Below are 21,131 nucleotides of genomic sequence, written 5' to 3'. Positions count from 1 at the left end.
ACTTCACATATCACCTGGAATAAGAAAATCCGCGAGCCTCCCAGCGCTGGCAGCAGCAGAGCCCAGCCCCAGCCCCCTCCTGCCCTGCAGCCCCGGGGACAGCGCAGGTGCCGCAGCCCCGGCAGCTCCCGACGCCGCTCGGGGAGCCGAGGGCAGCCGGGGACCTGCCCGCGACAGCGCTGCGGCCCCACACGGGGACCCGGGCCGCCTCCGCCCGGCAGCGCAGCACCGTGCCGCTCCGCTCCATCCCGCCAGGGCTCTGCCGGCGCTCCCCCTCCCCTGCCAGCCCCGGCCCCGGCCCCGGCCCCGGCCCCGCTCACCCGCGGGGCGCCGGGAGAGCCCGCGCCGCCCGTCCGTCCGCCCGCAGCCGGCGCGGCTCCGCCAGGTCCCGCGGGAAACTCCCGGGGGCGGGGAAGGGCGCAGGTAGCACCGCCCGCCCTGGCCGAGGGCGGGGGATCGGGGTGGCCCCGGCTCCGGTTTCTATTTCGCTTTCCCGGCAGGAGCAAGCGCTGCCCTGTCCCAGGCCGGCTTCAAGCCTCCTGTCCCAGCAGTGGCATCGCCTGGTGTCAGTGGCTTGTCCCCGGTGGTGGCATCGGTGAACCCGTCTGCTACCACCTCATGTTTCCGTGCGCACCTAGAGGGCGTCCACCAGCGTCGTATGAGTTTAAACATTATCTGAATCAAACTTCAGCTGACACTCGGGTGGAATTTAGGACAACAATGTGAAGAATTTGTTAGTGGCAGTAGTATTAAAATACTCTGGGACACAGTAGCGTGAGTTGGGTAATTGCTAAAATTGGGCAGGACTACTTTTTATTTTTTATCCATAAGGAAGTAATTCTTGCAAAACTGTGCTGTCCAATAGCTCCTCTTCAGTCAGTTCATTTTTAAGGAGACAAGTAGCACCTTTAGTAAAAACAGCTGCCACAGCACTAGGAGCTGATAAACTGAATCTGTCTCAAGGTGTCAAGAGACACAAGATGGATTTTTGATTCATTATCTGCAGTGTAAAGATTATTTGCTTACTGAAGTCAATGGCAAAACCATCATTATAAAGTTTCAGGACAAACATTCACCTTAGGCTTCAGCGTTTATTAGTAGTTCATACAACTCCTTTTCTGTTTATGTTATCCAGATACCCTGACTTCCTTGTTTAAAAGTTTTATGTTTGCTACCTCTCCTAGGGCATTCAAAATGGTCCAAAGTATGTCACAAATGACATTCTGAAATGTACAAGGGTTTAGACACCACAGGATTCTCCTTTCCTTAGCATCATAACTATGTATTTGGAAATCTGCTAGCAGGGTTAACCTTTGCTCATACATGGTTTCTTTTCCAGACTATACAGATGTTAAATACATTGGCAAGCCTCCATAAGGAAATAGGTGTATTCTTTGTTGAGTTTGACCTTATTCAATTGCACCACCCAGTGCATTTGCTAAAAAAAAGTCTGTGAAAAAAAAAGGCAAGAATGCTGAAGATTATTATAGAAAGAAAAAAGAGAGGAAGGACTGAAGAATAAATTAGGCTATAGGAGAGGCCAGGCCGAGGAGAGGGCAGAATTGGCAGCACCTTGCAAGTGGGCGGTTAAAGAGGCTGAGTAACACATCCTTAATGTGCAGCAGCTCTCACGCTAGGATACTTTGGGTATCCTCTTTCAGGAACTTGCTTGCGCTATTAGTTTTCCCAAACCCACAATTAATTTTAATGAAACCCTTTTCTATTTTTAGACCAACTTCAAAGAGGGAAAGAGGAGGAGTTCCTCTCTCCACATCAATGAATTTAGGCAGGACAAGTCTTAGGATTCCAGAGGAAACTCGCTATGGAGAGATGGAGGAAACACAAGTTTCTGCTCCATGGCATGCCTAAGTAGGATACAAACTGAAATGCTCTATTTTAAAAGCAATCTACTCTCTGTCTTAATGATCATCCTACAATACAAAACCAAAATAATTAGGTCATAGCAATTACTTACAGACCCTGACTTACTGGGACACTGCCAAGAGTATATACAGCACTGCACTGAAGACCTACTAACACACAAGTACCCTAACATACACTACAGATGTGCCCACAAGTTTTACATAAATGACTGGTTTTAAGTACTAAAGAAAATGACATTTTCTTCAGTACATGCCTGGGGAACCATGCTGCAGACCAATGACTACTTGCTGGGTGCCCTGCAGCTCTCTGCCCCAACCACCTCATTTCTGATCTCACGTGCTGCCTTCACTGCAGTAACTCTGCCATCACAGCCTTGGCCCAGGACCAGACAAAGAGAATCACAAAATCAGTTATGTTGGAAAGGACCTCTGAGATCATCAAGTCCCACCTATCACCAAACACTACCATGTCAACTCCAGGGATGGTGACTCCACCTGGGCAGTCCGTTCCAATGTCCAATCTCCTCTTCTGTGAAGAAATTCTTCCTAATGTCCAATCTAAAACTACCCTGGCCCATTTTAAGACTATGTCCTCTTGTCCTGTCACTGGTTGCCTGAGAGAAGAGGCCAACCCCCACCGGGCTACAACCTCCTTTTCTTCAAGCTAAACAACCACAGCTCCCTCACCCATTCCTCATATGGCTCATTTTCCAGACCCCTTCTCAGCTCTGTTGCCCTTCTCTGGACTCACTCCAGCACCTCAATGACGTTCCTGAATTGAGGGGCCCAGAACTGGACAGTGCACTCAAGGTGTGGCCTCACCAGTCCCAAATACACTTCCCTAGTCCTGCTGGATAACATCGCTGATATAGGCCAAAGGTTTTACTTCCCTGAGTAGTCAGTCTGCCAAAACCTGCATTACACCCCCACCACCTTGGCCATCCCACCCTTCAGGTTTACCCCCATCCCCACCCTCACCCTCCTGCCCTTGGCTGGCAGGGCTCATGCAAGGGTTGACGGCCAGCCCTGGCCTGGGCTGCTGGGTGCTTCCTCACACAGGGCAGGCAGCTCTCACACCTCAGGCCTCAGGGAAGCTCACAGAATCACAGAATAAGCTGAGTTGAAAGGAACCAACAAGGATCATTGAAGTCCAGCTCCTGGCCCTGTACAGGACAGCCCCAAGAAACACACCGTGAGCCTGAAAGGGTTGTCAAAAAGTTTTTTGAACTCTCAGGCTTGGTGCTGTGACCACTTCCCTGGGGAGCCTGTTCCAGTGCCCAGCCACCCTCTGGGTGAAGAATCTTTTTTTAATATCCAGCCTAAACCTGCCCTGGCACAACAACAGGCCGTTCCCTCAGGTTCTGTCACTGGTCACCGCAGAGAAGATACCAGGGTCTGTCCCTCCTCTTCTCACGAGGAAGCTGTTGACTTCTATGAGGTCTCTCCTCTGTCTCCTCCAGGCTGAACAGACCAAGTGACCTCAGCCACTCCTCATTTGGCTTCCCCTCAACGCCCTTCATCGTCTTCGTTGCTCTCCTTTGGAGGTTCTCTAACAGGTTTATAGGCTTCTTACATTGTGGCACCCAAAACTGCACGCAGGCTTCAAGGAGAGGCCGCCCCAGTGCAGAGCAGAGTGGGACAATCCCCTCACTTGCCCGGCGGGCGATGCTGTGCCTGATGCCCCCCAGGACACAGCTGGCCCTCCTGCCAGCCAGGGCACACTGCTGACAGCTGTTTGTTCCCTCTGCCCGGAGCAGGCAGCTGCCCGCACCCTGGGCTGGCTGGTAGGTTTGCTCCCTCCTGCCGGAGCACTCAGACGCCCCGGGCATCCCCAGCCCTTCACCGCCGCGCCGGCGCCCCAAGGCAAAGCACACGGAGCCGGCTGAGCCCCGCCGGCCGCCGTGGAACGCGACGCCTGCGCACAGACGGCGCGGCCCTGCCGGCCATGGCGCTCCGCGCGGGAGGGCCGGCGCTGCTGCTGCTGCGGGGCCGCCTGCGCCTCCCCGGCCCCGCCGCCCGCGGGCACGCCCGGCTCGGCCGCTCCGGCGCCGCCGCCGCGCAGCCGGCTACCGAGGAGCCGGGGGAAGGTAGGGACGGGTCGCCGGGCCGCGCTGCATTCACCGCGAGCCTCGGTGCCGCACAGTGGGCTGTGCCGGCGACGTGGGGAGGGAGCGGCCGCCTGTCCCGCTCGGCCCCACTGGAGGCGCCGGGGCAATGCTCGCGTCCTGGGCGTGAGGAGCCCCGCAGGGCCCGGGCAGCTCGGCCGGGCAGTGGGCTCGGCTTGTGCCTTCCCGGGCTGCAGCCCAGGAGGTCAGAGTCCGCTGTCAGTGCGCGGGACTCGGTTTGTTAAATGTAGGTACCAGCTAGAGGTAAATCAAGTGACGGGGCTTGTCCCGAGAGACGCCCTCAAAAAGGCACAGGAAACGTGAGACTGCCGCTGTGTCTTTACTACAAACCGAGAAGTAGTGAGGGGTGTCCATTGCTGCTGTGCATCAGTGCCATGCTCAGACTGTGCAGAGGACAGCAGAGCCAGAAGTTGTCAGATCACATCATGTCTGTAGTGACTAAGCATGTACAGGTAGTAAATCAGGCAAAAATTACAGCCGTTCTGGCCCAAAGCAGATACTTCCTGCTCATATCACCCATCCATGGGACTTGTCTTTTCTGCATCTTGGTTACTTCATCCTTCTCTGTTGCTATGGAAACTGTTATCTTTATCATCTTCATAAAGTGTTTCCTTAGTTTTTCTGATGAAAAATGCTGTATAAAACTGAGCTGTTGAAAGAGATACTGTGCTTATTATTTACAAGCCTCTGTGACACCTCAGTTAACTTGTAAAATAAAGGAGTTTTAAAAAACAACTACTATCAAGTAATACTAACAATTATGTAATGATACTTACAGGGTTTTTTGAGGCCACAATATGCCATGCGTTCTTCAAAACCAAAACCACAGAAACATAGAATAAAGACCTCTCTATTGAATCTTCCTGTGGCAGATAGTAGCTGCTGGGAAGTGCTCCCCAGCTTCCCAATTCGAATGACAAAAGGGAGGTATTAACAGTTAACAGCTTCAGGCTCTGCTGATGTGATGTGGTCAGTGGATTAGTTTGAAAGGTATGCAGGGCAGTGATCATGATTTCAGATTTGGGAGATGGCCCATTTGCTTGTATGCAGTGAAGAAAAAAAGTTTCATGTTTCTGGATCTTCACCATGTCTTGATTCCATGTGAATTCTGGAGGCTGTCAGCAGGAATACAGATTGCCAGTAGTGTGATGAGATATGACTGGTCTGTGGGTTTATTGTACTGGAGTAGATGAAAGTGTATTATTAAGTGAAAATTTTGAGTAGGAGTTTACTGTAAAGGAAAGTGCTGAGTTGTAAAAATAGCAAGTGTTGAATTGTTCTGAAGTGCTGGTTTTGTGGTGGTGAAGAGAGATTATCATTTCAGTGAAGCTTGCCAAAGGTCTAGATCTGCCTCACAGCCTAGCTGGCATTTCCAGACTCTTGTGTGCTGTTCTTTGATGGTGAACAGCAAATTAAAGAACAAAGATTCCTTGTGTTATGAAGCTTCCTGTGCATCAAGGGAAGTCAGTATTGTTTTCTTCCTACCTTTCCTACTCCTTGTTATTACAAATGTATGCATTTATGAGAGAAGTACACTTATATTTCTTTCTTTCATTCAATTTTCATTGTCTTTCATTTGTTTTTCATTCTTTTCATTTTTGCTGTCATGATCTTGGAGAGCCAGGACAAACCTTTGTTCAGTTGGGACAAAGATCCAGAGGAAGTGTACTAAAACCAGCTATATATCTTTCTGTTTATGTAGAAAAGCTTTGATGCTTGTTTCTTCTCACAGATGCTGAAGTCAGTACCAGAAAGAAGACATTTGCTGAAGTGCAAACAGAACGGCTGGATCAAGCTGAACGGACTGTTTTAATTAAGTGCCCATCAAAACTTAATGAAAAAAAATTATTGCAGTACTTATCCAGTCATGGAAATGTTAAGAGTCATTTCTTTTTTGAAAATCGTGTAAGTAATTAACAATGTAAACTAAAATCTAGACTTAGATAAAAAGAAATACTAGAATGAAAATTTGGTTAAGGCTTCATGCATAAGTTAAGCAAATATATACAATTCTATACAATTAGTGTATTGGATCAGTTTTTATCTGTGGTAATGTTCACAAGTTGTTGAGCAGTTGATTTTTATTTGTAAATCAGCTAAGCAACACCTCTGAGGAATAGCCAGCAACCTGTTTTGCACTAAATCTTTGAAATTTTACATAGCACCATTCGTTTTTCTAACAGATAGCTCCTTTTTTATGTGTTTCTTGAGTATTTAAATTGTGAAGATTAATATATTTCAGAACTTCTACGTTTAGTGCTTACTGCTAAGAATAGTACATCTTAAATACTTTTAACCTATATGCGTTACATGCATTTATCTAACCCTGTATTTCCATTCTTAATGTCTTAGGGCATCAGTGCTTTAATAGAGTTTTCAGAAAAGAGCAGTATAGCCTCGTTACAGGATGCTGTTGGAATCCCAGATGTTTCAGAGCATCATGTTGTCCCATTTAAATCAAGACTTTTTACTTTCACATTGAAAAACCCAGTGAGTCAACGCATGGAAGAGACACCACTTCACCTCTCTCCTCAGTGTCACATTCCAGTGAAAGACCTTATTCAAAAGCTTTGTCTTGCAGACAGTGTAAGTAGAGGTTTGTAGATGTATCTTAATTAAAAATGAACCATGTTCATTTCAGATTTGCAAGGGGTCATGTGAAACTTATAAAGGAATTTATTATTATATTAAAAAGTAATGTATTAGAATTTTGTGGGAATGGTTCTCCTATATTGAAATATATAAATGAAATTATTAATTTTAATTGTGAAAATAATTTCTCTGTATGAAAGAAACTTTTTGAAATTTATAAAATAACCTAATTGCATTGATATTAAATAGATGAAAATATATGTTAATAGATAGAACATGGGTCATTGTATTTTTACAGTGCTTATTTTCTGAACTAGATAAGCAGTCAGATGTACGTTCTACTGAATGAGTATCAGCTTACAGAAGAAAACATCAAGCTCCGATTTCTGGCCTGTTCTTTGGTTCGGGATTTTGCACGTGCATATTTCCCAGACAGCAGAGTAAAGCCATTTGGCTCTTCAGTCAACACATTTGGCAAACTGGGATCTGATGTGGACATGTTTTTGGACTTCCATGATACAGGAAAGCATGCTACAAAAATGGTAAGATTGTGCTGTGCATCTTCAGTTTGTTGGATTTCTTCAACAGAGCAGTTCATTTGCTGTTTCACACAATGAGTTTGATTTTATTTAGATTTTACATGGGTTCATACTATAGTGTGTGAACAAATTTATTTGAATGTTTGGATTTGAAGACTTTCAAAAGCTAAATGTGACACGGAAGAGATCTTTTTTACAATAGGAAGAAAATGATTTGGTGTTTAAGTAAATTTTGTACTATTAGGGTGAATTTCACTATGAAGAAAACCCTCATCCTCCACAATTGTTTCAGCAGAGTCAGACCTTCCAATTCTACTGTTGTGTTTTCTTCTCTGTAGCTTCTGTGCTTCAGCCATGCTCTGTTGAAGCTTGACTTTGTTTTTTAGGCTCCTCCATGTCCTAAAGCAAAGTAAGTTTGTGCATGTGTGCACATCTGCGTTTTGGGAGGGTTGTCAGGTTCTTTTCCTTACCTTGAAGAGATGACTTTATGCTCCGGGAAAGTTACTGGATTATGTACTGGGGTGTATCTGTATGTATACACACACATTGAGTGTGTGGAGGTGTGAAAGCTCAGGGTGTGGGATAGTTAATGGTGAATACTTACAGGTGCCACACAGTCCAGAGAAAATTTCTGTGTTAACAGCACCTGATTTTCATTGTGAGGGGAACTAGTTGGCTTACTTCTTGAAAGGAGCTTGAGTGTGAGCTTTTATATGTGAACTGTAGATGTTTTGGGGACCAGGGCCCAGGAGCAAACAGGAGCTGAGCCAAATCAATAATGCAGATGCTTTCAGTTGTCAGCCTTTACATAAGGTACCTCATAGTTATTCAAATGCCTCATTGATAATACAACAGTAAGCATCAAGACAAGCAGAGATTACTAAGCATGCATAGAGTCTTGAATTTGTTGACCAAAGCACAGAATTTACACCAGTACCTTGAGAAGCCCAGGGTTGCAAGATCTCCAGTAAGCAATACGCAGTCAGCAGTGTTGCCTTTTTCAGTGCACATACTAAGTTTCATCTGAATCCTATCTTTACCCATAGTGTGATTTGGAAACTTGCACTATGTATCTGAGTTCACATGTTTAGTTTAGTTACTTAGTATTTGAGCACCTTCAAATTGTAATGGTTATTTAGAGTATGTTCTGTCTTGGGCCTTGTGCATGTAGGCATAGAGAATAGGAAAAGACTAGACCAGGCATTTTTGGAAGGATCTTAGGTCTTGCTGCTGGTTTTTGACTGTGAATGGTGTAAGTATCCTATAAGATTGGAGAATGAAGTAGGAGAGAGAGATAATGAGAATCAGGATAAGAAAAAGGGTGAATTGGGTCAGAAACGCCCAGTGGAGAAGTTGGGATTCTTCACAGATTCTGAATGAATAATCAAGTAAGTGATTCTCATGTTGTGAAAACTTCTCCTATTATTTGTGTGGTGACAGACAGTTTGGGAAAAATGAGCTCTGTTTTCCTTAAAAGACAATGGGCAAGCTTTTGAAGATGGAAAATTCTCTCAGCTTTTCTATACGATTTGTATATTGCCATGTAAGTTATTTTAAAGAAATAATCCTTCAAATATATAGTTTTTAGTATTACTGCGGTGATAAAACACAATGAAAGCAGATATGTCAGCTGAAGAGAAGGATCATCATGTGTATGAAGTGTTAAAATCTAGGAGCACTTCACATTTAAACAGTAAAGTTTCCTCTTAAATTTTGAAGGAATACCTTTCAAGTATAAAATGTCTATTTTCAAATCATGTTTGTTAACTAGTTGTTTTCTTTAATATATATCCTTTGTGGAGATAGAAGTTCTGTTGTGAAATGTAGAGTATTTGATGATGAATGTGTTTGCTAGCAGCTGTGATTACCTGTGGATGGTTGAGAGACTTATTACTATGAGGGAGACAAAGGGGAGGTAGCCTTAGTTACAAGGTGGTTTAGCAACAGTGGAGAAGGTATCTTCTGATTTCTTCACTTGTGTAGCCTTTCAGAAGGTGCCAACAATGGAGGAGGATCAGGCATTTCAGCACCTATTTACATGAAATTACTATTCTTGAGCCTTATGGCAAACTGATTACTAATTGTAAATTTTAAAAAGAGGCAGAAGTGGGAACATTCTTTACCAAGAATGGTTTGTCAGTACAGTGCTAGACCACAGATAGGGCATTTTTAACCCATGGCAGTTTGGGAGATTAGTGAGTGACTCAAAACAGGGCTCTGTGATATTTTTAGAGTAGCAGTTTTTGTTAAAACCAAGAAGTTATGCTTCTTGGTTACAGTATCAGTTTACCCAAAAGTAATAGTTTACCTGTACTTGCTGTTTTGGGTGACATGGCAAGAACAGAAGAACCACAGGGTTTGGGCAAGTGTATCAGTACTTCATACCCCCTAGATAGGACCAAAGCTGTATATGAAGGTTCTATTAATTACTAAGAATATCTACTTTATCACTATAAAAAAGTCTTCATTCACTTTTTGAAAGATAGTTAGGTACTGTCTGGAAAGGCTCATTGTGGTTTTTGTCACAAATATAAATATCAACACCAGCCCACCACAGGTCAGCTGAGTCCCCATCTTTATCTTTCCTGTTAACTACCTCGATGTTGATAGTCACAGGCTCCTTTCACTTAGAGCCAGCCCTATTGCAGCATGCAGCTACACAGCCAGATGGGATTAGGGACCGCTGTCCTGGCATGTTCCACCACGTGGTGCTGACTGGAGAGCCATTGGCAGGAGGGCAGCAGGAACAGTCACCTCGGTGATTGCCAGGGAGACTCAGAAGTTCAGCACCTGAAGTGACTTTATGGGAAATGTTGCAAGGTCCATAAGTTTGGAATTGTTTCACCTGTCCATGAGATCACTAATTTGTGGACAACAAAAGTAATGTACTCTGTGTCTCAGTTACTAGTTAGGTCACTGTGATTTTGTTTATGTAGTATGCATTCACACATGACATGTTCCAAGGGGGAGGATAAGTCAGTGTCAAGTATTGGATTAGCAAGCAAAATTAGCTGATGTCTTAAAAACACAGACTATAAAGAAAACAGAGATTTCACAGGTATGTTACTGAGGTAAAAACTACAAATATAACAAATCAAAATAGGAAGACCTACAGAGAAGTTGATTTGTGATGTTAGAATATATCTTCACAATGTTTTTGTCTTTCAGGGAAACTATATATGACATGAATTGATTATTTTAAAGTCTTACAGAAAATCTTAATTTTGAAGGATTAAGTAATTTGCATGCTAATTTTTTTTTACTTTTTTAAATGAAAAAGACATTTTTCTTTACACTGGTACTTGATTTACTAATAATGCATTGTTTTTTGAGGATTTGAAATGGAATTACTAATAGTTTGAAATTAGTGGTAGTTTGTTTGTATTGTCCCTCTGTAATTGTATGCTCCTCTTTTGCAGTCAGAGCATTTATGCTCTCCTGGTAATTCCAGAATTACTTTTTTAGCCAGTAGTGATATGTAGTACTATTGTACTTCTGTTTGAACATGTAGCTTTTATAGTAAGTTGATCACTGTTAACCTGGAAAAATTGAATCACCAAAAAAGAATCTGAAAGAGAGAGCAATATGTTTTTACGAATTTTAAGTTCGGTGGACTGCTTTGAATAATTCTTGTCTTTCGGTTCTAGTTGTACAAACTCCTTTGCAAGTTGCTGTGGTATTTCAGAAGTATTTTTAGATGTCTCTTTTGCTTGAGAGCTAACAGCTTGCTTTTGAAATTCTGTGTTAGAAAAAAGGTCCCTTTGAAATGGAGTATCAGATGAAAAGATTACCATCAGAAAGATTAGCAACTCAGAGGATTCTTTCTGTCATTGGTGACTGCCTTGATAATTTTGGTCCTGGGTGTGTGAATGTACAGAAGATACTCAATGCCCGCTGCCCTCTGGTGAAATTTTCCCATCAGCCGACAGGATTCCAGTGTGATCTGTCAGTGAGTAACAGGTGAGACCTGGTTTTAAAAAGTTTGCAGAGAATTCTATCTACTTAAAATGTTCTGAAAACCGGTAATACCGTTTAGTCTTTTCCTTTCCATGTTCTTAACAAATGTGAATGTTGGCTCTGAAAGTAAAAAGGCTATTTTTTTGACTTCTAGGGCTTAGAGTTTGATGTCCTTAAGTTATCTTTCTTCAGCATCAGAAATAGTTGCTAGCTGAAGCTGAAGACTCAAAAACCAGTCTATGGAATAAGGTTGGATTATATAACTGGAAAGAGGGCAGGCAGTGTTCATTAGTCATTACTTCCCTTTGGCATATGCACAGCCTTTCTTGATTGCTTTTCAGATTAAGCAGTTCCAGAATGTTAATTTTTAGTGCTTTGGCTTCTAGTTATTTTGGTGTCCTTTCCTTTTTCTTAAGGGCCGGCATACACCTGTTTGCTGGGAAGATCCCTTGGATGCCCAGTGAATTCCCGGCGTCGGGAAGGGGCGGGAGCCTGCGGTGCTCCCGCCATGCGGGGCCGCTCGCAGCAGTGGCCGCTAGGGGGCGCCGGCTGCCCAGAATTGCCCCTCAGGGCTCCTCGGTGACCGCCGAGCACGGAAGCGGCTGTGCTGTCCCTTGTGCTGGTGCTATCGCGTGTTTTAGTTAGAAATACCCCCCTCACTCCGGTAAACAACCCTGGCATAAGTGTATGCAGCCGAAAATGAGTTACTCACCCTTTTCATTGTTGTTTGGGAATATAAACATATGTGTGATTATTCTTCAGGATACCAGTGACAGGAGCCAAGGGAATGGGCTGAAGTTGTGTCATGGGAGGTTTAGGTTGGATATTAGGAAAAGGTTCATCACCCACAGGGTGGTCGAGCCCTGTAACAAGCTCTCCAGGGAAGCAATCACAGCACCAGCCTGACAGAGTTCAAGAAGCTTTTGGATGATGCTCTCAGGCACAGGGTGTGACTCTTGGGGCTGCCCTGGCAGGAATTGGACTTTCATGATCCTTGTGGGCCCCTTCCAATTCAGAATATTTTGTATTCTGTGATACCAGTTTCAGTGCAGTTTTGTGATTTGTCTACATTAGATACGATCAGATGGGATATACTACGTTTTCTGAATTACCCAAAGTTCTGTTTCAGAATATGCAGGAGTTGTTAAGGCAGTATTGAACAAGTTTCTTGCAATGAAATTACTTCTCTATATGCAGCCACAGTGAAAGTCAGCATGTAGTTCTGTACAATGTTCCTTGTAATTCACTGCTGATGGTTTGGCTGGTAGGGACTGCATTTCTTGTCTTGTTATCATTTTTACTAGAAACAAACCTCTCTGGACACCATAAAGCACCTCACAGCTGATATTTTAGAAGCCCAGATGTTACAAAATTTTGACCTAGTAAATGTCTCCAAAAGGCTATGCTGAATTTTTAGAACAATTTTTAGCACTTCAGGCTAAAATTGAACCAAAGTTTTACTCTCATACTGTATTTTCATTTTTTTTTTCTGCTTTTTCTTGTCCTCCCATTTGTACAATATATGAATGGTTGTATAACAGTGTGATGAAGGAGATCAAAAACTGATCCATCTGAAAACCTTTATCCTTCGAGATTAGTTGTTTTTTTGGCTTGACTAAGCAGTAATCATTTGAAAATTACCAAACTGACTTGTTTTGCAGATTTCATTGTGTCTCTGCACTTAGGTTATTTTTCAGTGCAGCATTTTATTACTTTTTATATAAAAGCTGTCAAAGAAGTTCTATCTATATTTTGTTTTATACTAGGATAGAGATATTATCTAATGTACCTCAAAGGCAATTGTGGCTAAATTATGTTTTTTTGCCTCGGTTCTGCATAGTTTGACTCCACAGTACTTGATGGTGTTTTTTTATTTTGAGTTTTTTTTCCTCCCACTGTGATGTGGAACAAGGAAACAGGAAATAGTGCAAATGCAGTATTATTATTTACCCAGAACTGTATCTTTCTTGCTATGGAAAACTACCAGGTATTTAATCCTGGACAACTCCAAGCATTCCAACACAAACCATTCTACTATTCTATGATTCTCTTCTATTTTTTAAAATGTGTCAAAGTTAATTTTTTTTTTTTTATGGAGGTCCTCTTCTCTTATAATAAGCAATGAACACTGCATCTGATACTTCATAATTCTCTCATCATTTACATGTCTTCTCATTTCTTCTTCAGCATTGCAATAAGAAGTTCAGAACTCTTGTATATCTATGGCTGTCTTGATTCCCGTGTACGAGCATTAGTGTTCACTGTACGATGTTGGGCCCGTGTTCATGGACTTACAAACAGTGCTCCTGGTACCTGGATTACAAACTTCTCCCTGACCATGATGGTCATGTTTTTTCTGCAAAAGAGATCTCCACCTATCATTCCAACACTAGACCAACTTAAAGAACTGGCAGGTAAGCACAGCCGTTTCTGTGTTTATTGCAGTTTATTGTTTATTGCACATTTGTTTTCTCTAAAGTGGTAAATAAATGCAAGCAATTTCTTTATGCTCTCAAATACTAATGATTATTATGTGTGCGTTAAGTTCGAGGGAATACACAAGTTTTAGATGTATTTTTTAGTGAAAATAATGCATCTTTAAAGGCAAAATAAATCCCTTTTCAATACAATACTAATTCAATTTAAAGGGGTTAGACTTATTCTGTGCCTTAGATAATTAAAAGTAATTGACTTGTTCAATGCTCCTGTGCTGAATTTTTTTGTTTGTTTGTTTTTTAGAAGACCTGCAGGGTCTTGAACGTTTCTGGAGTTAAGGATTTTGTGCAGACTGATAGGATGTGTATTGTTTTATAGATACCAAATGCTTAAAAGAAAGGCTGTATTTTCTTCTCCCAGTTTATAATATCCTTGAGACTGTTCAGGCCATTTGCAAATAATTCTTATATCTTCACAAACAAGCTGTTCTGGCAGTTTCATACACAGCATTCTGGGTGTGTTATCTTCAGAGAATCGTATGAAAGCATAGAGAATGACATCTCAAGTTCTTGATTCTTCACTCATGTCTTCTGCTTATTGACATGCTTCCTTGGAAGCTTTGAGTGCTTTCAGTGGAGAAAGAGGCCTGTGTTCCGTTGCTTTAAAATAATTTTCAACATTTCCATTAGAATCCTGTAGAAATTTTTATACAAAAAACACGTTCTGATATTTTACAAGAGTATTCCTAATCATCTGAAGTTTTTCAGAAAAAGACAGTGAACACTCTGAGTCTCATTTTTTGGAAACCTTCATGTAGAAGAGTTGTGCTGTTTAGTGTATAATACAGCCCTCTATACAGAGGTACCCTGTTTGTTACTTATTAGAAGTATTTTCAGAGATACAAAGATCTTACTCATATTCCTGTAGGATTATGACCATTTATCCTATTCCTGTAGGATTTTGAAAATGTGCCATTTGGTCATGATGCTTTTCCTTTGTCCATCTATAGACTTTTTTCTTTTAAATCTTTTACCACTTAAATTGAATCTTAACCTGAAAGTTCACTTACATTTGATTTATGTAATATGGGTAGCATTGATTCAGTTTGTTATCTGAATTTTATTAAGTACAATGGCATTTTACTGTTTATTACTTCAAAATATGCCCACAATTTTTCTTTCAGATGAAAAAGACAAGCATATAATTGGAGGATATGATTGCTCATTTGTTAGTGATTTAAGGAAGATTAAACCTACAAAAAATACAGAGACGCTTGGTAGGTAGATCTTTCATGAGTTTTCTTTTTTTTTATGAGGGTACTGAAAATAAACTTTTCCTTAATGTTACTGATGGCTTTTGTTTTTCTTTCCCTTAGATGTATTGTTGGGTGAGTTTTTTGAATATTTTGGAAACTTTGATTTCAGGAAGAATTCCATAAATCTTCGAAAGGTAAATGGATTTTAATTGCTCATCATTATCAGTTGAATCTCTCTGTCTGCCATTTGACAAACTACATATGCTAAGCACCAATTTCTGTCACACTGAGTCCTTTCTGTGAAGGAGTGTTTTCCTCTCAGAGCCCAATAACTTACAATACCATTAAGAACATTTACAGTGTCATTACTTGGATATGGTGGAAAGCAGAAAGTGATGCAAAGCCAGTGTAATTTTACTGGAAAGCCCTGTAATAAAAGTGGCAGTTTTAAAAAATCAAAGCTATTTTGCTTCTGTGTGATGAAAGCTCTTAAAATGTTATGATGTCTGTCATAGCAAAAGTCTGCGACAAACCCTGTGTGCTGACAGGCTTTGCATTTAAAGTTGGGAGTCCAGACCCAACTGGAGCCTACATTAAAAGTTACAGCTGAGTTCTGGGTATGCTTTTGGCACTGCGGTTTCCTACTGCAGGTTGTATCAGCCTACAGTAACTGTACTGCAGCTCAGTAAGTATGCCATAGCAAGATAATGCTGTGCTATCACTTTGCTTTGCTTTATATGTTTAAGTCATCCTGTTGATCTGTGTGTGCATGCCAGTACAATAGAAATACATGAAAATGTAACTACCATAACTCACACCTGTTCCTGCTGGACTGCTTCCAGAATAGGGATTTCAGTGCCCTGTTGCTGTGTGGGCACTCAGTTGTGTTCTGTTTGCTCTTTGGGCATTATGGATCGCTGGCATAAGAGCTCTTTTTGTAGGTTGATCCTAGAAACTGATTTATTTAGGTGGAGAACTTCTGTTTGCTATTAAACCTCAAAAAGGCAAGCAAAAACACATTTGGAGCCTGAGCTAGTCAGGGGAGGTATCTGTGCTGCTGCTGTTTTTCTGACAGTCCTCTTGGCCCTGGGGCAGGAGTATGTAACGTGTACATAGACACTTCCTGGACCAGCAATCGCTGGTGGATTCCTGCTAGAGCTTGTGATGGAAAGGCCTGAAGAGGTTCTGCTATAGAGAACAGGTCAGCTAAGAAACACTGATCAGCACTGAGATGGAAGTGCATTTAAATAGCAAACTACACAGTTGTCAGCTATTTGTGTTGTACTATACCAGGTGCCTAACAGTGGACTATGACCTGAATAGCTCTGTGCTTAAAAGACAGACCAAACTGGGAGGAATTTCAGCCAAGGCAGCAATCTTTTTCAGTTACACCAGCACTGTGAGCTCTCTGAGCACTGTGGGAGGAATAGTTTGAACAGTTTAAGGGCTTGCAATATTTTATCAAACTGGACTGTGCAGGTTGATATGACACACTGATGCGGCATACACAAGTGGAGATTAGGAGTAGGAGGTTGCAGTGAGTGAGGTCTGAGGTTTGTTGGAAAGCAAATGGGAGAATGGCCAAAAAGGTTAAACTGTAGTTGTGTGTTCTTTACCTTGAAGGAAATCTAAGTTGAATGTGGCAAAGAAAACCACCACTGAGAGGATTCAGAGAACACGAATCATACAGTCAGGTTGACAGGAAAATTAACTTGATTAATAATGACTGGGTGTTTTGCAAAATGCTCTCTAGTAGGTCAAAACACTTTTAATGCTAATGTAATAACTCAAGTGATTTGTTATTTGCTCTGCCTATAATGCACATATGCAACTTCGGCTTTTTCTTTATACTCTCTGCAGGGAAAGGAAGTAAATAAGCCCGAGTCCTCTCCTCTTTATATCTGGAATCCCTTTGAACAAGACCTTAATATCAGCAAGAATGTTAATCAGCCACAGCTGGAGAAATTTATAGCTATGGCCAGAGAAAGTGCCTGGATTTTACAGAAGGAAGATAAAACTCAGCAAATGATCAATAAAGAACCTTGGGGACTGGCAGCACTACTGATACCATTTGGAAAAAGTAATTCCAGCAGGATGAAGAATAGGATGAAAGGAATAGGAAGTGAAACAATCAAAAGCCTCTTGGACTCTTTAAAGTTAAATAATGCAAACAGTCAACAAAAAGCAGTGGGAAAATGACTTTAAGCACAGAAACGCAGTAGCTAATATTCTGTTTTAGGAATTGAATGTAACACACAGTCCAAAGAACATTGCTTTTAATGTTTCTATTATGGGGAATGGAGAATCAAGCAATCTCTGTTTTTCATAGTGATGGTTTTTGTACAGGTCTGCTTTCTTTCTGTACATTTTTCTCCTCCTTACTCCTCACTTTTCCATCTGTTTTATGAATGAAGAGTATTCAAATAAGTTTTACAGATGCATTTTGGAAGTAGCCTTCAGTTGGGCACTCTTCTGTAAAAAAGGCTGACAGGAGCAGTATGAGAAAAAGCCTTTGGGAATTCTCTTGGCTAGCATACAAATGATATGCTAATGAAAAGCTGAAGAAACAACCACCCTTCCATGAAACCACAGTCTGAAAGAAGATAAATGTGTTGGAACCATTGTTTCCAATCCGGCCATGTTTTGGCAGCCAGTAAAACCGAAGTGCATGTATCTATTTTTTGCAATTGTTTTCCATTCGTGTAGATAGTGCCAAGACAAAATAAAGAGAATGGAATTGGATAGTAAGGTGTGCAGTTTCTTAAAGCATTGCACCACCACAGCTCTCCAAGGATAGTGCCACTGTTTTGTGTTGGAAAAGTGGGTTTGCTCTTGTGTCTACCACCTGATTTCAAATGTCTTTAGTCAACTCTCCTTTGTTTTCTCTACCCAGGACTGATCCCCACCCACACTTGTTTCTTATTTTGCCTTCAACTTCACTTTAAACCTGTATTTCAGGTTCAGGCAGGGGTTCTTTTATGCCCTTCTTGCTTCATCACTCTCCCCAAAGCTGCTGCCTACTACGTGACATCAAAGCATTCCTGCAGAGGGATCTGTCCAATGCAGAGATCCAGAGAATCACGTATCATGCTGGAGTCGTGTTCCCAGTCTTGCCTTGGTTTTCAGATATTCAGCAGAACAGTGACTGTCCCCTTCCAGATCAGTTGGGCCAGCAGAGTCAATGCTTTTCAGTGACTTAAAACACTGAGTGCTCTTTCCATCTGCCACAAAAAAAGTCTTTTCAGAGGAAGGGGGAGAGGGGAGGGAAGGAAGGAAATTGGAAATGGCAGGCAAATATCGAACTCTACATTTGTGAGTATTTCACTTGTCCAGTTTGAGAGCCACTCATGCATCAAGACTAAATGGTAGCACTGTTAGCAGCTCCACAGAGTGTTTTCTTTATTCACAGAAATTCTGTAAATGAAATTACTCTATTCAGAGATAATCATATAAATGCAACATCAATCTTTGTGGTTACTTTACTGTTTTATTTTCAGTACTTTTAGATTCTGTAATGTTGCAGTATACGATCTCGTGTAGACATTTTTCTAATGGCTTGATCTGAACAATTTATAAGTGTGTTTTCTCTTTTCTCTGATACATTATTTATTGGAAATACTGTGGGCAATAATGCATACTTCCAAGTACTTGTAAAAACTGGGCAAGGAAAAGTATTTTCTTGTTGTTGGCAAACTAAAGGATTAGACCTTCAGGTCAATTCCATAATAGTTTATTCAGAGTTTTAAATAATACTTACATGTGTCTGTTTCTGATTCATAAATGTTTTCTTAAATGACTCACATGGTCATTATCTTGGTTGCTGAAATTAATTCTCATATTAACTTCTTCAAGATTGAGCCTTGAATTTGAAACTTAATTTTCTACCTTAATCCTGATTAGAACTTCTTTTTGGAGGCTGGTATGAAGTTTATTGTAACTTGCTATTGGTGCAAACGCAAACACTTTGATGGCGAGCTTGACACAGATGCTATAAGGAGCCTGCTGCTACCAAAATCTTTACAGGACCTAGAGGTACATTTTCAGCTGTTTACCCAGGAATAGACTACATGGCTTTTTGAAGATTAGGGCAGTACTCAAGTACTTTTGAATTTTTTTTTTTTTTTTTTAGATTAAGTGAATGGGTAGTAGTGTAATGATAAGAGTGTGGGTCACCAAAGACAGAAGCGTGCAGCAGAACTGTGGCAGCGTGTACCTACTTGCGTTATATTCAGAGTGATTCACTGACATAGGAAAGATTTTATATGAATTTTGACACATAGATACAGGACACTTGTAGACAAGTAACAATGAATTTTGTGTTTTGGTTATATCGTTGAGCCATGCTGAAGCACAAGCTTCATTTGTAAATGGTTATAGATGTTCAAGCTGCTTAGTATTCCTTAAAAGGCAGGGCAGAACATGGTCACTGTACATGCAGCACCTTTCAGCATCATTTTTCTGTTTAGACTGCCTGTCCCTTTTAGGAATAGTTCTGAACCCTTGTCATGGCTGCAGGCCAGTTTCTGAAAAGAGGAGAAAGAAGCCAAAAGCAGTGTTGTAGCAGTGGAATGCACAGGTTATTTTTTCAGATACCTACAAGTTGAGGGAGCTGGTGACCAGGGAGCCAAGCCCAGAGGCTTCAAGGATCAGCTCTCATTGATGTAAATAAGCCCAGCAGGCAGCTTTCCTAGAGGAGGCTGTAGCTGGAGGTGGAGGGCTGACCATGAGCTTCCCTAAAGTATGAGCTATGTCTAGAGAAGAGCTGAGTGAAGCTGAAGCCACCTGTGGGAAGAGAACCAAGACTTGAGGGGTTGTATTTATCAAATCAAGACAGATGGTATGATTATAATTTCCTGAGGGCAGCAGTCTTATATTGAAGATATTTAGAAACCATCATTATGGTTCTGTCACTGAAAACAAGAGCTGGATATATGTCAAGAAGGACTATGAACATGATCTAGATTTGAGAGCTCATTTATATGCTCCAGAAATATGTAAACAATATCTCTGCAAGAGCGAGGCAGTAGGTTTTAGTTACTTCTCAAACTTGGTGCTGATCTGCTGTATTGGATGGTGGGGCTGTTAGGAAGGTCACAGGTAAGGAACACCAGTGAATTAAACAGTTTCGCCCCTTTGCTCCTTTCCCTTGCTGGGAATACTTTTTAGTGCAAGTCTCACATTTCCTGGCTCTTAAATGGTTAGGGAAACTGAAAACATTCGGAAGTTCCTTGTCCTGAGAAAATGTGCTTTGGGGTATTAACTTCAAAGTTAACATTTTTTGCCAGGGATTTTTATTTTTATTTCCCTAGATGTCTGATGCTCACAGGTGTTGCAGGAATACGTTCTGCTGCAACTGCCACTGTCCCATCATTCCTCTGTAACTTCCTGGGAATCTGCAGCCTTGGCCTACAGCTGACTCCTGGGTGAGCATCCTAGTGCCATGCTTTTCAAGGCACAGTCACAAAAAAGACTTCTTGCCTGATAGCTGATGCTCTATTCCTCTGCCTTGGTTTCAAAATTACAGTTCCTGTTTTGGATTCTATTCTTTAGAATTGGAATCACAGTATATTTGAGGTTGTGAGAGAACTCTGAACCTAGTCCAGTTGCCTTCTTAAGTGGTATCAGCTGTGAGATTAGACCAGGACTTTTTATCTAGTCAGGCCTTGAAAATCTCCAAGGATGGAGATTGCATCTTTTTCTGGAACAGCCTGTTCTAGTGCTTGACTGTCCCCATTGCTGTGGTGGGCTGGGCTGAAATACGCTGCCCCATCCTTGTCACTCTTACTGGCTTCTTTTCTGATCCTGACACGTGCTCTCAATCAGACTGCTGTCCACAACAAGTGTTCAAGCTGTTCCTTCACATAGAAAGCCCCGAGTCTTCCCTTCTTTCCCTGTCTTTCCAGAGGAACTCATATCCATCCATCACAGTGCTCCCATCACATGCAAACCCTCCTACCATACCTGTTATTCCAACAGCATTGCAGTAACAGCACAAGGAGTTCTAGTTCCTCCTGCTTGTTCACAGCTGCCACACATTTTTATTTGTGCATTTTAGGTGGGTATATGTTCATAAAGTTTTATTATTCTTGAGGTCCCTTTTGTTCCTGTCACCCTGTATCTTTTTCTCTCAATCCATGTCCACAAGCTGCCTGGCATAACTGGGGGTTATGGTTGTCCTCCTTACTGTTCTAGCTGATTGCTTTGATATGGCCACTATGCATATCCAGCTTACAAAGTCCTCGTGATATTCAAACCCTAACTAAAAATAAATTTCTGAAGGGCTCTGCAGGAAAATAAGAGGATGTGAGTACCAGACTGGTTTATTGTACTGGCAGAAAAGCCC

At 41.8% G+C, this 21,131-nt stretch overlaps 1 protein-coding gene across 1 annotated transcript; it reads left to right on the top strand.

Annotated features, from left to right (window-relative positions):
- Positions 1–3,828: 3,828 nt before the first annotated feature.
- MTPAP (mitochondrial poly(A) polymerase) lies at positions 3,829–17,827 on the top strand (the record flags this gene model as incomplete). The annotated part of the gene is made up of 9 exons (XM_082282758.1): positions 3,829–3,970; positions 5,742–5,914; positions 6,362–6,595; positions 6,919–7,143; positions 10,889–11,100; positions 13,285–13,511; positions 14,717–14,809; positions 14,909–14,982; positions 16,649–17,827. The coding sequence occupies 9 exons, from the start codon at positions 3,829–3,831 to the stop codon at positions 16,985–16,987; spliced, it is 1,719 nt and encodes a 572-aa protein (XP_082138884.1). The 3' UTR covers positions 16,988–17,827.
- Positions 17,828–21,131: the final 3,304 nt, after the last annotated feature.

The sequence above is a fragment of the Coloeus monedula genome, assembly GCF_965178545.1.
Source record: "Coloeus monedula genome assembly, chromosome: 1".
NCBI classification, from domain to species: domain Eukaryota; kingdom Metazoa; phylum Chordata; class Aves; order Passeriformes; family Corvidae; genus Coloeus; species Coloeus monedula.
Note: the sequence above shows the minus strand (reverse complement) of the source record. Positions and strands in the feature narration are given on the sequence as shown.